This window comes from Stomoxys calcitrans, chromosome 2 (assembly GCF_963082655.1).
Source record: "Stomoxys calcitrans chromosome 2, idStoCalc2.1, whole genome shotgun sequence".
In the NCBI taxonomy this organism is placed as follows: domain Eukaryota; kingdom Metazoa; phylum Arthropoda; class Insecta; order Diptera; family Muscidae; genus Stomoxys; species Stomoxys calcitrans.
The window spans coordinates 3,326,746-3,346,456 of record NC_081553.1 but is presented as its reverse complement, the minus strand read 5'-3'; the positions used below and the strand labels follow the sequence as shown (position 1 = coordinate 3,346,456).

General features: G+C 36.8%; 1 protein-coding gene across 12 annotated transcripts in view; it reads right to left on the bottom strand.

The window, feature by feature from the left end:
• Positions 1 to 11,513: 11,513 nt before the first annotated feature.
• LOC106083753 (neurexin-1) overlaps positions 11,514 to 19,711 on the bottom strand; it is a 113,564-nt gene continuing 105,366 nt past the window's right edge. For all 12 annotated transcript variants that reach the window (XM_059362986.1, XM_059362988.1, XM_059362991.1 and 9 more), the window contains one exon: positions 11,514 to 16,364. In XM_059362986.1, coding sequence (XP_059218969.1) covers positions 15,424 to 16,364 — 941 coding nt within the window. In that variant the 3' untranslated portion in view covers positions 11,514 to 15,423. The remainder of the gene's footprint in view (positions 16,365 to 19,711) is intronic.

The window sequence follows — 19,711 nt, the reverse complement described above, 5'->3', positions numbered from 1 at the left end:
ATTACAAGACTATGCAGCAGTTTGGAAATACAATTTTGAAAACTATCAGTTTTTATCTCTAGGGATAATGTTTTCCTGGAAAATCGGCAAATATTTTTTAATCCCGGGATTTCCCAGGAATTCCCTTATGTTCCTTTTAACGAACCATTTTTTGCGCATTTTATATTGCATAGTTTGTCATAACGAAGTTTCAATGCACATTGAAATACAATTTCCGTGTAGAAGGAGGAACTTTAAGCGATCCCAAATCGCCAAAATGAAAAATTTAGTAGATATAGGAAAAAATTTGTTCGTTTTGCAATTCGTAAACTGCAAATTGGTGATATGCCATATTTATAATGGAATTTCATAAACGTCCACTTTTGGATGGGGTATACACATCTCGTCATTCTGTTTATAACGCCCCGCAATATCGGTTTGCGAATATATTGTATTAACATACATATATTCATGCTCATCTACACATATGCCCTTGCGAAGAGTTCGAATAAATAAAGTTATCCGCTTGAGATTTTGGAGGCCACCTATGACGCCAAACGCCTTGGTTCGAATCCTGGCGAAACCATCAGAAAAATTTTTCAGCGGTAGTTTTCCCCTCCTAATGCTGGAAACATTTGTGAGGTACTATGTTCGGACTTTGCTATAAAAATGAAACCCCTTATCATTGAGCTTAAACTCGAATCGGACTGCACTCATTGATATGTGAGAAGTTTGCCCCCGTTCCTTAGTGGAATATTCATGGGCAAAATTTGCAATTTGCTTCAAGTTTCTTCTCTAGAAGATTAAAATTTTATTAGATTGGCTGAAATCAGGTATGTGAAATGCACTTTTGCTCTCCAAAACACACACTATGGACTATATATAAATTCAGATATAGCCCTCATTTAAATCGATGACTTTTTGAGTGTCTAGAGGCTTCAAATATTGGAGTATTTGAGAGAAAGATTCTTCGTAAAATATATGGACCAGTTTGCGATAATGGAGAATATAGGTGAAGTATGAACCACGAGCTGTATGAGCTGTTTGACGACGATAGCATAGTTACACGCATCAAAATACTCGATGTCAGAGATTTTAGAATGAGCGCCGAAGATCGAAGCGCTTGGAACGCTATTCTACGCTAGTGGAACAAATCATCATAGCCAATTAATGTAAAGTAAGAGGCACGAAAAAAGTCAGTGAATTTTTTACGGAAATTCTTGTTTCGGATTGGAAATTGCGGGAATGTAAAATCATCGGGTAGTTAAAATGCAAATTTGCCCATGAACATTCCATTAAGGAACAGGGAGCCAACTTCTCACATATCAATGAGTGCTTTCCGATTCCAGTTTAAGCTCAATGATAAGGGGCCTGTTTTTTATAGCCGAGTTCGAACTGCAAGCCGCAGTGCGACACCTCTTTGTGGAGAAGTTTTTACATGGCTGCCATACCAAATGGTATAGTACCTCCCAAATGTCATCAACATTAGGAGGGGATAACCACCACTGAAAATGTTCAGGATGTTCTCGCCAGAATTCAAAATCAGGCGTTCAGCGTCATAGGCGAACATGCTAACCTCTGCTCTCGTCGGGTGATTCCCGATGAAAATCGCCACTTATAATGCATTAGTCATATTATTGACAAATTAATGTGAGTTATGTATGTGCTGTTTTGAATCTTTAGAAACCATACTCAAAAACCGATGGATTTTCTTTTTTTTATAAATTTTAAACAGAATCCATGGTGATAGTTCTTAAAGGTTCGGTCGGGCTTGTACTTACTACTTTTTTAGGGTCGTTAAAAATATTTAAACATTAGGAGGAATTTAAAATTTCATTGCGTCCGCCAATCACTCATAGTATGAACCAAAAATCAGATTTGACTGTTTATATAAACGAAAGGCGGACTATGTTGTAAAGTATTTTCGAAACTTGCCTTTAATTGTATAGATGCTACATAAACTCCTCCCTTAATTTGACATCTTGAGTGCCCAAAGAGCTCACATTGGATTTGGTTGAAATTCAATTTTATTTTGTTTCTTTCTTTTATGTTGGAAAAAATTCAACTATAATCTTTGCAATGCCCATCCTTGGAAATTTGTCCAATATTTGGTGAAATATCACTCTACTCTTTTTCCCGTACGCCCTAATGTATGGGTGTGACTAACATATATTGTTCTCAGGCCAAAGTGTTTTTAGTGTATCGTCTGAATGTTTTGTTTTTGTTTTTTTGTTTTTGTTTTAAGGATTAATAAAGTTGTGTGTTTCGTTATTGTTGTTTTGGTATATGTGAGTTTGTATGTATGTATATTTCATTTTCATTTGTGTTTTTGTTTTCCATAGATTTAAGCCTAAAATATAATAAATAAAGTAGTTTGGATGTTGTTGTGTAGTAGCAAAGTTGATTAGTTTTGTCTGATATCCGTTTTGTGGTGTTTTTGTTTACCCTTTTGGCTGTCAAAGTCAGATACTTGGTGGCCAATGTAGTATGCATGTAGGCGGTACATACATAACAATATTGTTATTCTGAATAATACCATTGTTACTGCAAATCGCAGTTCCCCGTTTCCGTTGAGCTGTTTCCGCTTTTCTATACTACTATTGTTATTGTTGGTTTCTTGTTGTTTTTTGTTGTTGTTGTTTGTATAATATAAGAATATTATTTTAAATATACAGCTTAGCGTTTGTTTCGTGTTCGTATTAGCAAAAAAAATAATAAAAGATGGAGTTCATTTGATTTTTATTAAAAACAAAAGAAGAACATTTCTTATTGAATTGCACAAATTGGCAACATGAATAGCAAATGTTTCAATTGATTGTATAAAATTTAGCATCATTCCATTTTTGTTGGTGTGCGGATCGGCTTCAGTGTTTCAGTGTTGTGCGATTAACCCTTGATCTAATCGGATTTTCTAAATTTTTGCTCAATGATTGAGAATTTAGATGATGCACTGCATGCAAATGGCAATGGGATCGGTGGGGATTTTCAATCGTTTTTCAAATGTCAATTTTCATGAATCTTTTCAGGAAATAGATGTCCGGCAATGTTAGGGATTTTTCCGCTAAACTATTTGCAATTTTAGTCTTCATTCAAAACATATTTTAATAATGAGTTTACACATGAATATTGGCATTTCCATAAACAGGCGTCTCTATAACTACCTATGGATTATGAGGCATAAGTGGGCACATTTTAAGTTCCAGATATCACTGCCAACAAAAGAATGCCATAGTGATCATATAAAATACTAGAAATGGGAACCTCTGTGACGTTATTTAGAAAAAGTCACTTCTAACAAATAAATGAATGTATTGTCAATCGATTTGAACTGACCTGGACCTGGCTGATCGAGCGAAATCGAGCTATCCACTGTAGATTAATGTTATTAGCAACAATAACATCAACTTTCGAGACGATCTTTTTCGGGTTCCAATACACTGTTAAACTGGCCACAACAATTTTTATTGAACACTGAACAAACTAAACTGAACAATTCTTTGAAATCACAAATCACCAAATACAGTCTCATATCGTAGACAATACAACTTAATATTGGTCTGAGGCTCCATAAACAATAAATAGGTTTTGGGTCGTGTCAACATTCTCAGTCGATAAAACTACCTCAGTTCGTCTTCGAGATTGCGATAGTGTTGCAAAGAATAAGGCCTGGATGTAAGTGTTTAGCTTCTGAGCGCATAAAATTTTCTTTAAAATTTAAATATTTCTGCATGAATGTTGAGCTGTTTTTCTAGATGTGAATTCTGGTATTTGCTTTATACTCTGAATTTCAATGTAAATATTCTGAATTTAAAAAGGCTGAATGGAATAATACTTGCAAATGGTGTATTTGTTTGGTATTTATCAGGCCCGTAGCCAGAAATAGCTGAATATCTGAATTATACTTGCAAATTAAAGATCTATTGACCTACCATTTAAAGCAAAAATTCTTAATATTAAGGACAATATTTTTCACCGTAGGGAATGTTTTCTTAAAAAGTTGGAAAATTGATTATCTTTAAGTAAAGTTTGCTAATCTTTGGCTCAAATCTTTAAAATTAGGACACTTGAACCCACGTAACATCCACACTTACAAAATTTTCTTTCACACAGAGAAAATAATTCTGAAAAGTTACAGAATTGTTAGCAGGGTTCATTTTAAAAGTAGTTACACCATTTTGTTTGATCCCTTGCTTTGACTTCTTGAGACTCTAAAAACCTAAAGTTTTTGACGATACGAGTGCAAACTGTTATGCAAAGTATACTTACGCACTTAATACGATCCGTTAGATAAAGCGCCCAATGTAAACTAAACCTCCGCTTTTACTTTTTACTTTGGTTATGTTGATCAGGTTATGCTTTGCGGATGAAAGAAAACGTAGAAACATATGAAGGTATGTGGAAATCTGGTGTGAAATGTCATATCTCGAAACTTGGGGCCATTCTGAACAAACCAACAAATTAGTTTTCGTTTAATTTTTCCATCAACCATGTGTCTGCTTTATTTTAGTAATACCAAGTAAAAGCGTGCTAAGTACGGCCGGGCCGAATCTTATATACCCTCCACCATGAATCGCATTTGTCGAGTTCTATGCGCGGTATCTCTTTTTAGGCAAACATAGAATATTGATTAAGAACTGTTATGCTATTGGAGCTATATCTAGTTATTGTCCGATTCACATTGTAGAAGTCATTGTGTAATATTTCAGTTCATTCGGATAAGAATTGTGCCTTGTGTTATGCTATTGGAACTATATCTAGTTATTGTCCGATTCGGACCATAAATGAATGCTGAACATTGTAGAAGTCATTGTATAATATTTCAGTTCATTCGGATAAGAATTGTGCCTTGTAGGGGCTCAAGAAGCAAAATCGGGAGATTGTTTATATGGGAGCTGTATCAAGCTATTGATCTATTCAGACCATATTAGACACGTATGTTGAAGGTTCTGAGAGAAGCCGCTGTACAAAATTTCTTCCAAATCGGATGAGAATTGCGCCCTGTAGAGGCTCAAGAAGTCAAGACCCTAGATCGGTTTATATGGCAGCTATATCAGGTTCTATACCGATTTACGCTACACTTAGCACAGTTATTAGAAGTCATAACAAAGCACCTCATGCAAAATTTCAGTCAAATCGGATGAGAAGTCAAGATCCAAGATCGGTTTATATGACACCTATACTAGATTGTGGACCGATTTGAATCATACTTAGCACAGTTGTTGGAAGTGATACCAAAAGACCACGTGCAAAGTTTCATTTAAATCGGACGACAACTGCGCCCTCTAGGGGCTCAAGAAATCAAGACCCAAGATCGGTTTATATGGCAGCCATATCAGGTTATGGATTGATTTGAATCATACTTAGCGTTGTTGTTGGAAGTGATACCAAAACACCACGTTCAAAATTTCAATCAAATCGGACGGGATTTACGCCCTCTAGAGGCTGAAGAAGTAAAGACCCAAGATCGGTTTATATGCCAGCTATATTAAAAACATCGAGTGATTTGGCCCATTTACAATACCAACCGACCTACACTAATAAAAAGTATTTGTGCAAAATTTCAAGCGGCTAGCCTTACTCCTTCGAAAGTTAGCGTGCTTTCGACAGGCAGACGGACGGAGGACATGGCTAGATCGATTTTATGGGGTCTTAGACGCATATTTCGAGGAGTTACAAACAGAATGACGAAATTAGTATACCCCCATCCTATGGTGGAGGATATAAAAAGGGCAAATAACGAGTTAGGCGCCATTGTCGCATGATATTAAAAATATACGAGTAGGGTCTGTACAAAAAGTACGAAGAATTTTGTATTGCTTTTATGTTCCTGAATATCCATTTTGTACCACTGATTAACGTCCAAGGTAAATATTAGGTATTTCATTATGGTCACTACATTTGTAAATGTGATCCATGAAATAAGCAAACATGGAAGACGATTGAAACGCGTCCAAGCGAAACAGGTGTCGACAATTAACCAAACCTTTAAAAATGGCCATCATTGACATGCATAAGTAATGCTGATTTTAGAAGATCAGACATGTCAAATGTAATTTCAAATATAGCAACTAAAATATGAGAAATATGCAACTTTTTCGATTAAATGGAGCTTTTATTTCATCGAACATACATGTAGACAAATGTCAATAAAGAAAAGGACAATACATGTCGATTAGAGCGCTCTCTATTCGTATTTGACATACATAAGACAAGTCTTAGGGATACAGAAAGTGACAGCTCATATGACTTATCTGATCCCCTAAGCGATATGAGATACTCACATAACACAACAAAACTATCGAATACGTTTTGTAAAGACCTTGTATATTGAACAAAGAGGTAATAGATTTGATTTTTGGTTACTAACAAAAAATATTTCTAATTAATAAACAAATTCGATCGGTCGGTCTAGAACTTTTCCTATGAATGAGCTTCAACAAAAAAAGTTAAAGGTTTTCGCAACTGTCTCGAATGCAGAACAAAGCACCTGCCCTTAGTAGAAGTTGAAAAGAACAGTGTCTGTATAACATCAAACTCATTTTGATTAAATTGCATATTGAATAATGACATAAGACTTCGACTTAAACACCATAGACTATTTGGCATATTGGAAAAATATACCAAACTGCAAAGCCTTTTCGGCGTTCGTTTATTAAGTGAGGCCAGCACATATACAAAAAAAATGTTCCCCCAAAATCAGCTAAAGATTTCATTTTCAAATTTAGTTTTGTATGTAGTAAAAAAAAAAGAAAACTCTCTAAAAAGAAGCTGTTGTGTGATGTTTTGCATTTAAGCGCCAACTGTGTCCTATATCGCTACTCATTTGTATAATAAATCAATCGCACAACCCTTTTTGTTCTGTTTTTATGTAATTATTTCAATATTTTATTTTATTTTCATTTCAATTTTAATATTTTTTGTGGTTTTGCATTCAATAATCATAATAATAATAATAGTTGTAGAGGAAAAATATTAACAAAAGTTACAGGAGAGTGCTGTAAGAGGCATTCAACAAATTCTTCATCTCAAACTCAAATACATACAAATTTGTACATTTAAATTATCTTATTAAGTGTAGGTGTGTGTTTTGAATGTTCTTAGGTTTTTTTTTTTTTTAAATGCAAAAAGTTCCTTGTGCAGCTTTAACTTATGTGTATGTGTTTTTTTATAATTCTGTGTGTTTTCGAAAATGTTTAGTTTTAGAATGGCATAACTTTAATATTAAAAAAAAGTTCAAAATATATATATTTATAAGTTTTTATATTAAGCCATGGCAAAAATCAAAAAGGGAGGGTGTAGCGTCTATTTTTGTTTTTATATGATGTGTTTTTCAATACAAAATTTTGTTTATATTTTTATTGTTGTTTAGAGGAGGTTAGTGTACAAAAACAAGCCATCGGTCATACAAAAACAAATGAATTTATAAGAAAAATGTATATAGCAAATTTTGTTGTTGTTTTTGTATATAAACAAAAAGTGTTTTTCATTGTTGGTTGTTTTTTGTTTTTGTCTTGTTTAATCAATATTGATATGTTTGAGTTTTTTTTTTGTTTTTTTGCTTCTTTTCTTACAAAATTCCATAAGTCTTCTTGTGACATATGTATGGGAAAATTGTTTTCATAGAAAGTCTTAGAAAAATTAATATCAGTTTCATGTTTTTGGTTTGAGAGGAAAATGCAACTCAGGATTATCTACGGGAAAATCTCAAAACATTTTAATTTGGTATATTGCAGGTTGTTGTGTGAAGTAAGTTCCAATGGAATAAGAGGTAAAATATTCAATACTTTTAGTTCAACCAATGCATTTTTGAAAAAAAATTTAAATATATTGATTTTATTATTCGAATAGACAATCAATGATAACGAAAAAAAGAAAAAAAAAACAATAAATTTAATTATAAAACAAGTAAATACGTGTTAAGTTTGGCTGGGCCGAATTATATATTATATATAGTATACATATAGTATACTATATATATAGTATACATTCTGGCATTTGTCAAGTGCTTTGAATGGTTATCCTTCTAAAAAGGATAATGGAAGGTCAAAACAAGAAATCCCCATGGATTTTTTATATGCTTGAATAAGAACTGCACTTACTAAAGGCTCAGGAAGATTATGTGCGGGATCAGTTCATAAGGGAGCTATGTAAAGGTAAAGGTCATAGGACTACCAAAGCTTCAGCCATATCGGATAAGAAACGTGCTCTCTAGATGCTTAGGAAATATGTAGCAAATATGTAGCAATTCGCCGATGCTTACTATCTTGGTTAGTACAATATTGGTTTGTCTCTGTGGATAAGGACTTTTTGGAGTCTTCGTGGCATAGAACCCACCAATTATTTATTGGGATTGCCCTAACAATCTTCAACAATTTCGCCATTATCGCCTGCTTGAAGTTCTTATGCCTCCTGTACGGCTTGTAATTTAGTAAAAACCTTTGAAGATAATATGCCATATAGATCTCCAATGGGATTCAAATCGGGATCCATGGCTTGACGCTCCTGTAAAGGTATGTTTCTTGATCCAACAATGCCTTTGTCAACCATTCAACATGAAGGGAGGATTGTTTTATGGAAACACCAGCAAATTCATTTCAGTTATTTTTTAGAAGGTCTTTATATATTACTGCATTCATTTTAGTTTGCACGAAGAATATTTGTAAGCTTCCAAGTGTTCTAAATGTAGTTAACTCCATAATAGTTTTGCTTGCAGCACTCTTGTCGAGGGTAATTGGGTTCGTCAATATTGAAGTGAATTTCTTCACGAAATTAAACAATTCTAACTTTTTTCAGTAATCAAAATTCCTTCGGCTTTATAGCGCTGAGTTACGGAAGGTTTTTGAACTTTGCAAATTTTGCTAATGAACATTCCATTAAGGAACAGGGTAATACTTCTCACATATCAATGAGTGCTGTCCGAGTCAAGATTTTAGCTCATAGATAAGGGGCCGAATTCGAACGGTGGGCCCCTGTGTGACATCTTTTTGGGAGAAGTTTTTACATGGCAAAGTACCTCACAACTGTTGTCAGCATTGGGAGGGGATAACCATCGCTGAGAAATTATTCTGAAGTTCTCGCCAGAAATCGAACCCAGGCGCTCAGCGTCATGCAAAGTTCCTCACAGCATTAGGAGGGAATAACCATCGCTAAGAAATTATTCTGAAGTTGTGGCCAGAAATCGAACCCAGGCGATCAGCGTAATGCTAACCTCCGCCCGTAGCAAAATTTATCGTGCAAAATTTCAGCCAAATCGGTTAAGAATTCCACCTTCTATAAGCTTAAGAAATATATCCTAGAGATCGGTTTATATGGTTTGATTTTTATTTTATGCTTCATTTCAGGCGCCTAGCTTTACTCCTTCGAAACTTGGCGTGCTTTCAATAGATGTATAAGGGTTTGATTTAAGAGCCATGAGTCGCTTCGTAGCAATTTCGACATGGATTGAATAAGATCAGTTGGATGGGTGAGCTGATGCCTTTTGAAGGCTTTTAGTTAGTGGACAACAGTTTTGATATAACACCAGATATTTTGCTAAAGCTCATGACGTCACTATTGTCACAACAAACATCCCATATATGAAAGAGGTCTCCATAATATTATTAAAGAAGCTAAGACCAAATATATACAAAATATCTACGAGTCAAAGCAGACGAACGGTACAAATTATTCAAACTGTAGAGCATAACTCTAAAGGAAATACCAACAACACATACTTGGGTGCAACTTACAAATTTGTCCATTAACATTCTATTAAGGAACAACGGGTATTCCCTAATTTCAATGAGTGCTGTCCGATACAAGTTTAACACCACAACACTTAGAAGAGAAGTTCACAGGCTTTGATTACCTAAGTGAAATACAGTACAAGCCCTAGAAGCGGGATAATCACAAACAAACAGAAAAACCTGCAAATAGTTGAAAGAAAAAAAAATCCAGGAGATATTTTGCCTAAAGCAAGTGAGGTTTTGAAGAACTCTGTGAGAGGATATAGTTAAAATAAAAAGTAACAACTTCTAAGGCGGAATGTTTGATCAATCTTAAGCTCACCCAGCTGTAACGCAATACGGCTTGATGATAATGTCATACTTAGATCACTTCATAGCATTCAAGCATTACATTTACGTTTGGCAACTATGATGAATTTCGTCGTAATTGGTTATAGATTTTGTTCTATTTTTGAACATTTCACGTTTAACCCTTTTAATAATGAAGCTTTTCATTGAATTCAATATTCTCAAGTATTTTGTATTAGTTAAGCCTAGAACTGTTTAGACTTTTCGCCCGAACCTCTGACAAAAAAAAAATGGGGACGAAGGAAATGCAAACACATTTCGTAGAAGTGGTGCTGAGTTCTATGAGCAAAATAGCAGTGATATGTAGATGTATGACACATAACTTTCGATTTATTCCTAATGTAATTAATTGCTCACGAAGACAACTCCCAACAGATGCACGGAGTCATGTGTTTACCAGTGTAATTGTGTAGACAAAAAAATCTGCCGTTATACAAAAACACATGATTTGGGAAAAAGTACAGCTATTAAACAGGGTTGTCGAGCTTGGTTAATGTTGTATTTATATTATAGAGATAAATTTGGTATATGTACAAAATACCAAAGTACGGCTGTTGAAGCCTTCACACCTACTATGGCTGGCAAGTAATTCTAAGCTAAATTACGAAACGCGTCCCACAGTGGTTGGTGTGTGTTGCTATTTGCCTTTTCCATTTGCAGAGAAAAATCTTCCATCATTGAGCTCGTCTCAAAAGTTAATGACTTTTGTTTGAGAAATGTCGTGCAATAGAATGTGGATGAATGAACTTAGTTCTAGGCTTTACGTAGAAATGTCAACTATTCGACATTTCTAGGCATGTATGTTTTCTATTGCTTTGACAAGTAAATGGAACAGAGTTGTATCCCAATTTGTGTTGTTGGACATCTAACGCTATCTTTTATTTGATTCTAAATACCATGGTACCATTTTGACACACATGAAACTGAAATTTTTTTAGTCAAAAAGTCATTTTTAAATGAGAACATTGCAAAACAAAAATTTATTTGATAAAATATAAATAAATTAAATGTTTAACGATTCAACGAGACCTGCATAAATATCTCATCATCTTATCATTAGAACTTTATTCAACAATTTAGGAATAAATGAACAAATATTTACATATTACAACTTCAAGGTAAGATACAAAAACAGAAAGTTTTCATCAGAGCTGCACTTTCTTGAACTGTGAATTGTAGCTATCGATTTTATTGACTTTTCTGGGGGTATTGTTTTTATTGCTGGGTAATATTTCGTTTTTTAAGGTATTTAGGTATTATTTAATGTGTGAATGTTGTTGTAAGTTTAATTAAATCAAGCTTCCGAAATGAGGAGAAAAAAGTCGTTACCTTAAAAATAGGTTAAAGCCCTTATATTTCCATTAATAAGTATATATATATATATGTATATTATGTATGTATATTTACTAAATATATGTATATATATATACGTATGTTTGTATGTATGTATATACTATATATATATGTGGGTGTGTGGCTGTGTTTTCTGTGTGTATGTATTGTATATTGTATTGTATGTATACATGTTCTTAAATATTTTTTGTTTTTTTTCCTTGGTATAATAAATTTGAGAAGTTGAATGAAAGTTAATAATAGGATTTGTTTTGTTTAATACATTGAAAGAGTATTCGTTTTGTTTTTGTTGAATTAGTTGTAATTTGTGGCTTTCGCCAGTTTAATTCTTTTTCTTCTTTTATAGATTACAGCACCTTTTTTTAATATAGTAAATTTTACAAGAACGGGGATTTGTAAAGTCAAGAGAAATGAATATCATCATCATAATGGCAAGGTTTTTTCATCAATTTCATAAAAATTGATCGTATAAGTGTGCATGTGTATGTGGTACATGGGTGTTAAGTATGTAGGTATTAGCTGAGTTTTAATTTGGGAGGGGGAGTATTTTTAGCATTAATTTAAGTTTCCATAAATCCTATCTTAGTTTTGATAAATATCTTTGTATGTGTGTGTATGTGTGTGAGTGTGTTCTGTCTGTTAATTTCCAAAAAAAGTTCATTTTCCTTTATTCCAAAGAAAACCACTTTCTCTTCTCTTCCTCTGCCTTCGGTTTTATTTCCTAACAATAAACGGAAAAACAATTAACAAATGTCCATTTCTCATGTTACGCATTATATTTTAATTTTTTTTTGTCATTTCCTTACAAAAAATTGCCCTAATTATCTAAAACATTACATATCTCATATGGGGGGAGGGGTTACATTTGCATTGCACACAATAATATTTTACATTTGTTTCTCTCCAACGGCATTTCTTTTTCGGCTGGCTTGCCACCAGCAATTATTCGTTTTTCTATTGTCACTTATTCCCAACGTAACGTACATGGTGAAGTAATGTAACGCAAGTCAAGGGGTCTATAGAAATCAGCGAGTATGAGAGAGAATGCTTTGAGTCCGAGATTATGTGTACAATTAATTTGTGAGTTTAAAGCATTTCAGTTGTTGGTGTTGTGGAATAAGGGGGGGTTTGTGGGAGAGCTAAGGTTCATTATCAGTTGTATAATACATTATCGTCATCATCATCATCTAACTAATCGCTCGTTATCTACATTCGTTCATTCATACATACACTTGCATTGTTTAGTGGGGTTATTAAGAACAAAATAAACATACCAACAAAAAACCCTAAAAACTAAATTCAATTGATCGAGTCCAAACATAGGTTCGTTTTCTTAAATTACTATGGCACAGAATCTTAAATTACTCCTAGTTCTTCCTTTATTTGGTATATCTGAGGGATTTCTTACGCACGCCTAACAATCGAGAAGTGGTTTTTCTTTTTCGCTCTGCTTCGTCTTCGCCTTTAACTTCCTTCTAGTAACGATTTGATTTAATCAGTGTGAGTGTAAGTGTTAGAGTGAGTGATTGTGTTCGTGTATTTCATTTGCTTTTGGGAAAGGGATTTTGAAGCCTAAAAGCTATTTAAAGTAATCATTTTATCCTTTGGTTTTAGTACATTAAATGTAAGTAAAGTGGTTTTCTTTTTCATTACAACAGGGTGGAGAGGAAATCGGATAGAGTTAGAAATGGATTCGTATCTTTAGTGTTTCCTTCCCTAAGGGAAATGGAACAGGTCTTAAACCCGGTCCCAGTTCTCGTCGCCTTACAAGGAAGACGGGTTTTTCGCTCGAGGTGACGAATTGCCACCATTCTAACACCGTAGGTTAGGTCCTGGGACAGTTCGAAAAGGATGAGTATACTATGCAAGTATTTTGAAGGGAGATAACATTAGTAAGCAAAAAGTCTGTGTGACTACAGTGGTGTAAGCGGCTTCTTAAACCTGCATTTGCCTTTGCTTGTCGCAAATAGCTACAGATACCCCCTCTATGGGCATCAGACATTGGAGATATTCGAGGCAGGTGCAGAACAGACTGACTTACATGTGCCAGAGGCTTTAAAATCTGGGAGAATGCAAGTTCGCTTTGCCCTCGTTGCCAAAAACACCAAAAAATTTTGCTAACGTATTGAGAATTGAATCTTGAGAAGATTTTGAAAAAACCTGCACAAGCGTTCGGACATCAGTTAAAACATATATGTACTTCGAAAATTAGCAAAGATCGTACCAAAATTGGCAATATAAAATATCAACAACGTTCTTGTTGGTGCATGTTCAAAATCTGCTGGTAATCGGACAGTAAATGCAACAGACGGACAGTACACCCAGAGAAATTTGTTGGTGAAAAAAAAGAGAAATTTGAGTAAATCACAGTAAATCTGCTAAAATGGGACAGGTGTAATTTTTTGCTAACACAGCAAATATTCTCTGCTGTTCTCCGATGGCAAAAGTTGAAAGTAGCCAACAATTTTCAGAAATACTTATTTTAACATTTTTATATTTTAACGTTAACGGCAAACGTATAGCGAATATATATTCCGACACTCTAGAATTGGATAATTTTCTTCATTAAAAAGTTTAACATTTTTAATTAAAAGTCAGCATGCAGTATTTGATGATATCAGCAAACTATTTTCTCTGAGTGTATCAACTCATATTAGAAAATGATTATATACTAGCCCTTCTCCTATTTGAACTGGTGTACAAATGCATACTCGGGAAGAAATCTTGAAAATCACAGACTTGACTTGAGGCCTCGTTCGAGATAAACATGGACTACATTGTAATCGATTACAATGTGTGTTTGTCAGCTGATCGTTCTTATGAGGACGGCATTTGTTAACGGGACATTGAGAAATAAAGCTCTCAGTGTGTAAAAGCCTTTAAAATGTCCAATAAATCCATCTTACATTCATGACACGGATACACTGTTAAAACTCTTCTCTGGATTTCCATCTCCCCGTTATTAGCTTGTGGTCTATATTTGTCTGTATGTTTAACTGTTGTTTTTGGTTGTTTTTTTTTTTTTTTAATTACTGGTTCTTTGATATTAAGAATAGTTTGGTTGTTTTTGCATATGATTGATTAAAATTCTTTTTCTCTTTTTTCTTTGTTACATTAACAAACGGAAAATATTTGAAGGGAGGTTTTTTGGAAAACATCTCATCAAACCAGCAGTGAAAAAGAGAGAGCTAACAGAGTTGCCAACTCAAAAACAAAAAGACAATATCCAATGTCAGGGCTATTCCCGGGTGTTGTACTTCCACAACTTTGGCAAACGAAAAACAAATCTATTACTAATTTATTGTAGGCCTAATAATCTCTAATTTAAATTGAACTCAATTTTACTAAATTTTAGTAAACAAAAGCAAACAAGCCGATTTTTAAGTCACAAGTCACACTCAGTTTACATAAATGCCGTAATTTAAGCTCTAGTATGATCTTTGCCCCATAAAGATTTTAAAGCCTCTACAATTCGCCCTCCCACTGGACTGGCTGCCTTGATGAAATGCTTTCCAATTATTATCATTTTCATTGCATCTTAATGAGTTATTTGTACATTAACTGATGTTTGCTTGTTATCCATTTAGTTTTAAATATCTTTTTCTTGCATAGATGTGTTTTAATATTTTTTATTATTTTAGAGCTTTGGCCAAGGCCGTCCTAAATCAACTAGGCTAGGTATGTGTGAGTACGTTTCATCTCTTTTCACTTATCTTCTCGTTTGTTTGCTTATGTATTGCGCTAAATATGTATACACCCGACCCGACCCGACCCGACCCGACCCTACCTGAACCGAATGTTATTGACTAGTAATTGGACAACAAGGACACATTTACTTTTTTTGGGTTATCGTTATCGCTATCGCTTCATTTCATATCTATACTTCTTTTTTGCTAGTTTTGTATCTATTGTGTTTTATTTTTATTGCTAATTTGACGTTCGTTTACACTCGCCTTCCCTCCCGGCATTCCAAAGAAAAGAGTTATAGGTGGGACTAACCGTCGGGGCAGTGGTCCATTTACACATACCACTCTTTGACATCTTTGGAATCGCGTTTTTTCGTTTTCACCAGACCGGGACGATCTTCGCCTTCGCTATGGTCCGTCGAATCGTGATAGACACGTTCGACTCGCATCGGCTGCGATCGTCCGCACATGTCGGCGTTGCCATTGTTGCGCATGGCAATGCCAGAGTGAGAACGTGAACGGGTGTCCTGCGTCGTTTGCAGGTGATTGCTGGACGACTGCTGTCGCTGTTGGTGATAGGAGCCATTGGTGCTCGTATTGCCCAGTAGTGAGGCATTAGGATTGTGGGTACCGTAAATAGTTTTTTCACCAGCAGTTTTATAGTTACGATCCCCATTGGATTTTAACCATAAAACCAGTAAAATAACTAAAATTACAGCAATCAGGATACCGGCCACTATGCCAATGATCATGGCTGTGCGCTCCTCCTCGATGGAATTGATACGGCCGCCTTTGCCCTTGGGTCGATAGTTGTTGTTGCCATATGGCGGTGTTTGTGGCGGCAGGGGGAAATAGGGCAAACCGCCCTCGGTATCGTGTATGGGTGGGGGTGGAGGAGGAGGCAGACGATCCTCAGGTATTTGTGGATAGACCATATTCGAGTTTTCACTTTTGTCATCAGACTTAAAGACATGCACAACGTCGTATGTGGTGGTATCTCTTTCGGTGGCCGTTGTCCGTATCTCAGGCGTGGGTGTAGCTGCCGTTGTGGTGGTGGTTGTTGTGGCCATTGTTGTTGTGCTGGTACTTGTTGTGCGTTGCGTCGAGGTTGTCAACACTGTTGTTGGTGGTGAAGTCTGGCTTGTGGTCACCACAGTGCTTAGAGCTGTCGTTTGTTGTGGCGTTGTCTGACTGATTGTGGTGGTAGTCTGCTGTTCTGTTGTCGAATCCTGACGTCGGGTTACGCTGTCGGTGGTCACATCGCTGTGGGTCTCTGAAAAGGAAAACAAATTAAACAATTTTAAAACATTACCCAAGAGCAATTTTAAAAACGAAATTAAAAGTTCAACGTTATTCGCCAGGCTCGTAGAGATTAATTGGGGAAAAAGGCGAGAGGGGCAAAAACTAAAGTTATGATTAAACAATGAAAAGCAGCCAAATTGAAGACGTATCAGCTATGAAAGCAAACCACAGCGAATATATGTTTGGCTCGATTTTTAAACAAAACAAAAAAAAGTCGTTTAATAGAACAATAGGTCTTTTTATTTGACAAGCTATGGGGTGGTTATATCAGATGTTGTCTTTTGAAGCAGGGTTTATTTGAGTTGGGACATCTTCAATGAAATACGCAAATCTGTACAATTAGACAGTCTTATGAATAAATTGTTGTTCCACCATTAACTGCAATGACAACCAGAGATGCCAATTTAGTGCTTTTCGCAATATATTTGGTGCTTTTGAGGTCACCAAAAATCCGAAAAGGTACCTTCTAGTGCCAAACGAAAAAAGCGACTAAGTGAACGCTTTTACATTTCTGGTTGGTAGTTTTTTGCTGTCGCTTTTTGTGACGGGGAGTATTATACTAAACTATTTCATTTAAAGACACTGCTTAAAGACACCTATTCGTCGAAATGTGCATTCACGAAGGTGTACCCATTATTTCAACCCAGGCGTTATGATGAGTCAACCAAATCAATAGCTGGGCGATCAAAATAAAACATTCTATGGCGACGCCCTATTATTGGGTTGCCTAAAAAGTAATTGCGGATTTTTAAAAAAAAAACTTTAATCAAATATACTTTTTTTACACTTTTTTCTAAAGCAAGCTAAAAGTAACAGCTGATAACTGACAGAAGAAAGAATGCAATTCCAGAGTCACAAGCTGTGAAAAAATTTGTCAACGCCGACTATATGAAAAATCCGCGATTACTTTTTGGGCAACCCAATATTTTGCGTCTATTCGATCACTCGTTAGCTTTTCTTGGTTTTTTTGACTTGTTCCAATAACAATGTTGTCGTTGTTGTAGCAGTTTATTGTGCTCTATCTTTCGTCTGCTTGATTCTGTTGAATGTCAAGATCCAGGAACTATGCGACTAAGATGGAGTGTGTCCACAGGGATCTGGGCCTGAGTCGAGTGGGTCCGGCCGGGAAGTTAAACAGGTGACGTGTATTGTGTGGTCTCTGGTTACAATCGGGACATACATTTTGTACGTCGGCATCGATCCTTGCTGTGTAGGAGTTGTGGCGGTTGCATCTGCCGGAACGTAATTGAGTCAGAACTACTCTCGATTGCCGGGGGAGGTCAATTTCTTCAGGTGCAATGGGAAGCGGTCGCTCTCAAAGGATTACATTCACCCGGTAGCTATTTACCGGATCTGCTGCCATGTCTGCATGAATGTTGGTAGACCCGCTTGATATGCTGCTTGACCTAGAGGTTACCTCTTGTAGCGCTGAACCTCACGCTCTAGATCAAGTAGATCTATCTTAATCATCATCCACAAGATGATGATTTCGATGGTTTCTGCTATAACTGCCCAAATTGTATTGCTTTGACAGCATGTAGTTATGTCTTCGCACTGATAGGATCTTTGTCTTCTGATGGAGGTGGTCCACATGGGAACTGAGGACACAGCCCGTTGCAGTTCGGAGGGCGGTATTCTGACAGATCTGATTATTATTCTACAGCGTGTCACAAAGCTGATAACTTTCCACAGATCGGCCAATTGCTTTGTACGTGGTCAACAAGGTCTCCTTGTCTGCACCCCAAGTGCTGCCAGCCAGTGACTTGAGGACCTTGTTTCTACTTTTGACTTTATCGCAAATTGCTGTGGCATGTGGGGAGTATTTTGGGACATTTAATGGTCGGAAACATTTCTCCATCGACCATCACAGTCAGCTCGGTATTCACCTTACGCGTATTTGTAGTGAATAATGTGGCTGATGATTTGGTGGCAACTTCGTTGAGGTAGACGTAGATGGTAGATCGTGTTGAATGGCTTCGATAGGTTCAGTGCCACGAGGACCCTCCTATCACATTGCCTGGGCGACAATGTGTGCTGTAATGGCTTGCAAAGCAGTGGTTTTGCCATGCAGTCTCCGAAATCCATGTTGATGCTCGGCAAATGGAAATTCTTCTATGAGGCTCGGGAAGAGTAATGCCTCAAACGTCTTTGCAGCTGGTGAGAGAAGGGAGATCGGTCTGTACAATTCCCCAAACTCGGGTCCTTTCCAGGCTTCAGTAGCGGGATCACTCTGCCCATTTTCCCGACATCGGGAACTATAAGAGTGTTCAAAGACAGGTTGAGAACAGTAGTCAGGTACCCATCTCCAGGTTAATCCAGATTCTTCAGCATCAATGTAGAGATTCCGTCGGAGCCCAACGCCTTTGATGATTTGGCGCCACGGATGACATTCGTAACTTCGCGCACGGTAAATTGCGATGCCTGTCCATCGGCTCGGAGACCACGGATATGGCCAAAGGGTATCCTCCTTGCCCTGTCACTTTCGGGATACACAATAAATTGACGGTTGAACAACCTGGCGTATTTCTTCGTATCAGTCACAGTTACGTCGCTGAAAGTGACTGAGGTCCTTTCGTCCCGTCTACCAGGGTTCGAGAGTGACTTAACAGTAAACCACAGCTTGCCTAAACAGGTGCCTGAGTTACATAACCAGCCACAAATTCCGCCTGTGTTCGTTGACCAAACTGTTTATTTCCAGATCCAGCTCGCTGATTCTGGGGTAAGTGGGGTCCGTAAAACGAATCCCATTACGCTTGTCTGCGAGTACCACTGCCTGGTATACTCTCTGAAGCCAGCCCAATCGGCCATCTTCTGATTGATAAAAGTCCGGCGCTCAGAGGTTATGATGCCGGGTAAAGTCGGGTGGTCGGTCGATGGTGAGAATTATGGGGAGATGGGCTAACCCAAAAGAGATGAGGGCTTGTCAGGATACGTCACTCAGGAGATCATGGGATGCAATGGAAATGTCTGGCGAGCTGCCACATCTCCTCGTTATCCTAGTGGGGGCATCCTCATTCAACGTGCGAATCGTGGGGCGTTCAATCTGCTCTGCCAAAGCCATGGCCACTGTTGGCTATCTAGGGGAGAATGCAGACGATTATGGCCAGATAGTACCCCACTTATGTCAGGGTTGAAAGCTTGGACATTAATTGGGGCACAGCTACCAACCGGCGGTATGTCCACGTTGTATAGCTCTATCTCGGCAGTACCGGACCTGACTGTTAACCCATTGCACTCCACGTAGGGGTCACTAGTGCCAGGCGCTGGCGAGATAGCCCTATATTGACCGGAATGGTGTATCACGATGGCCATCCTTAT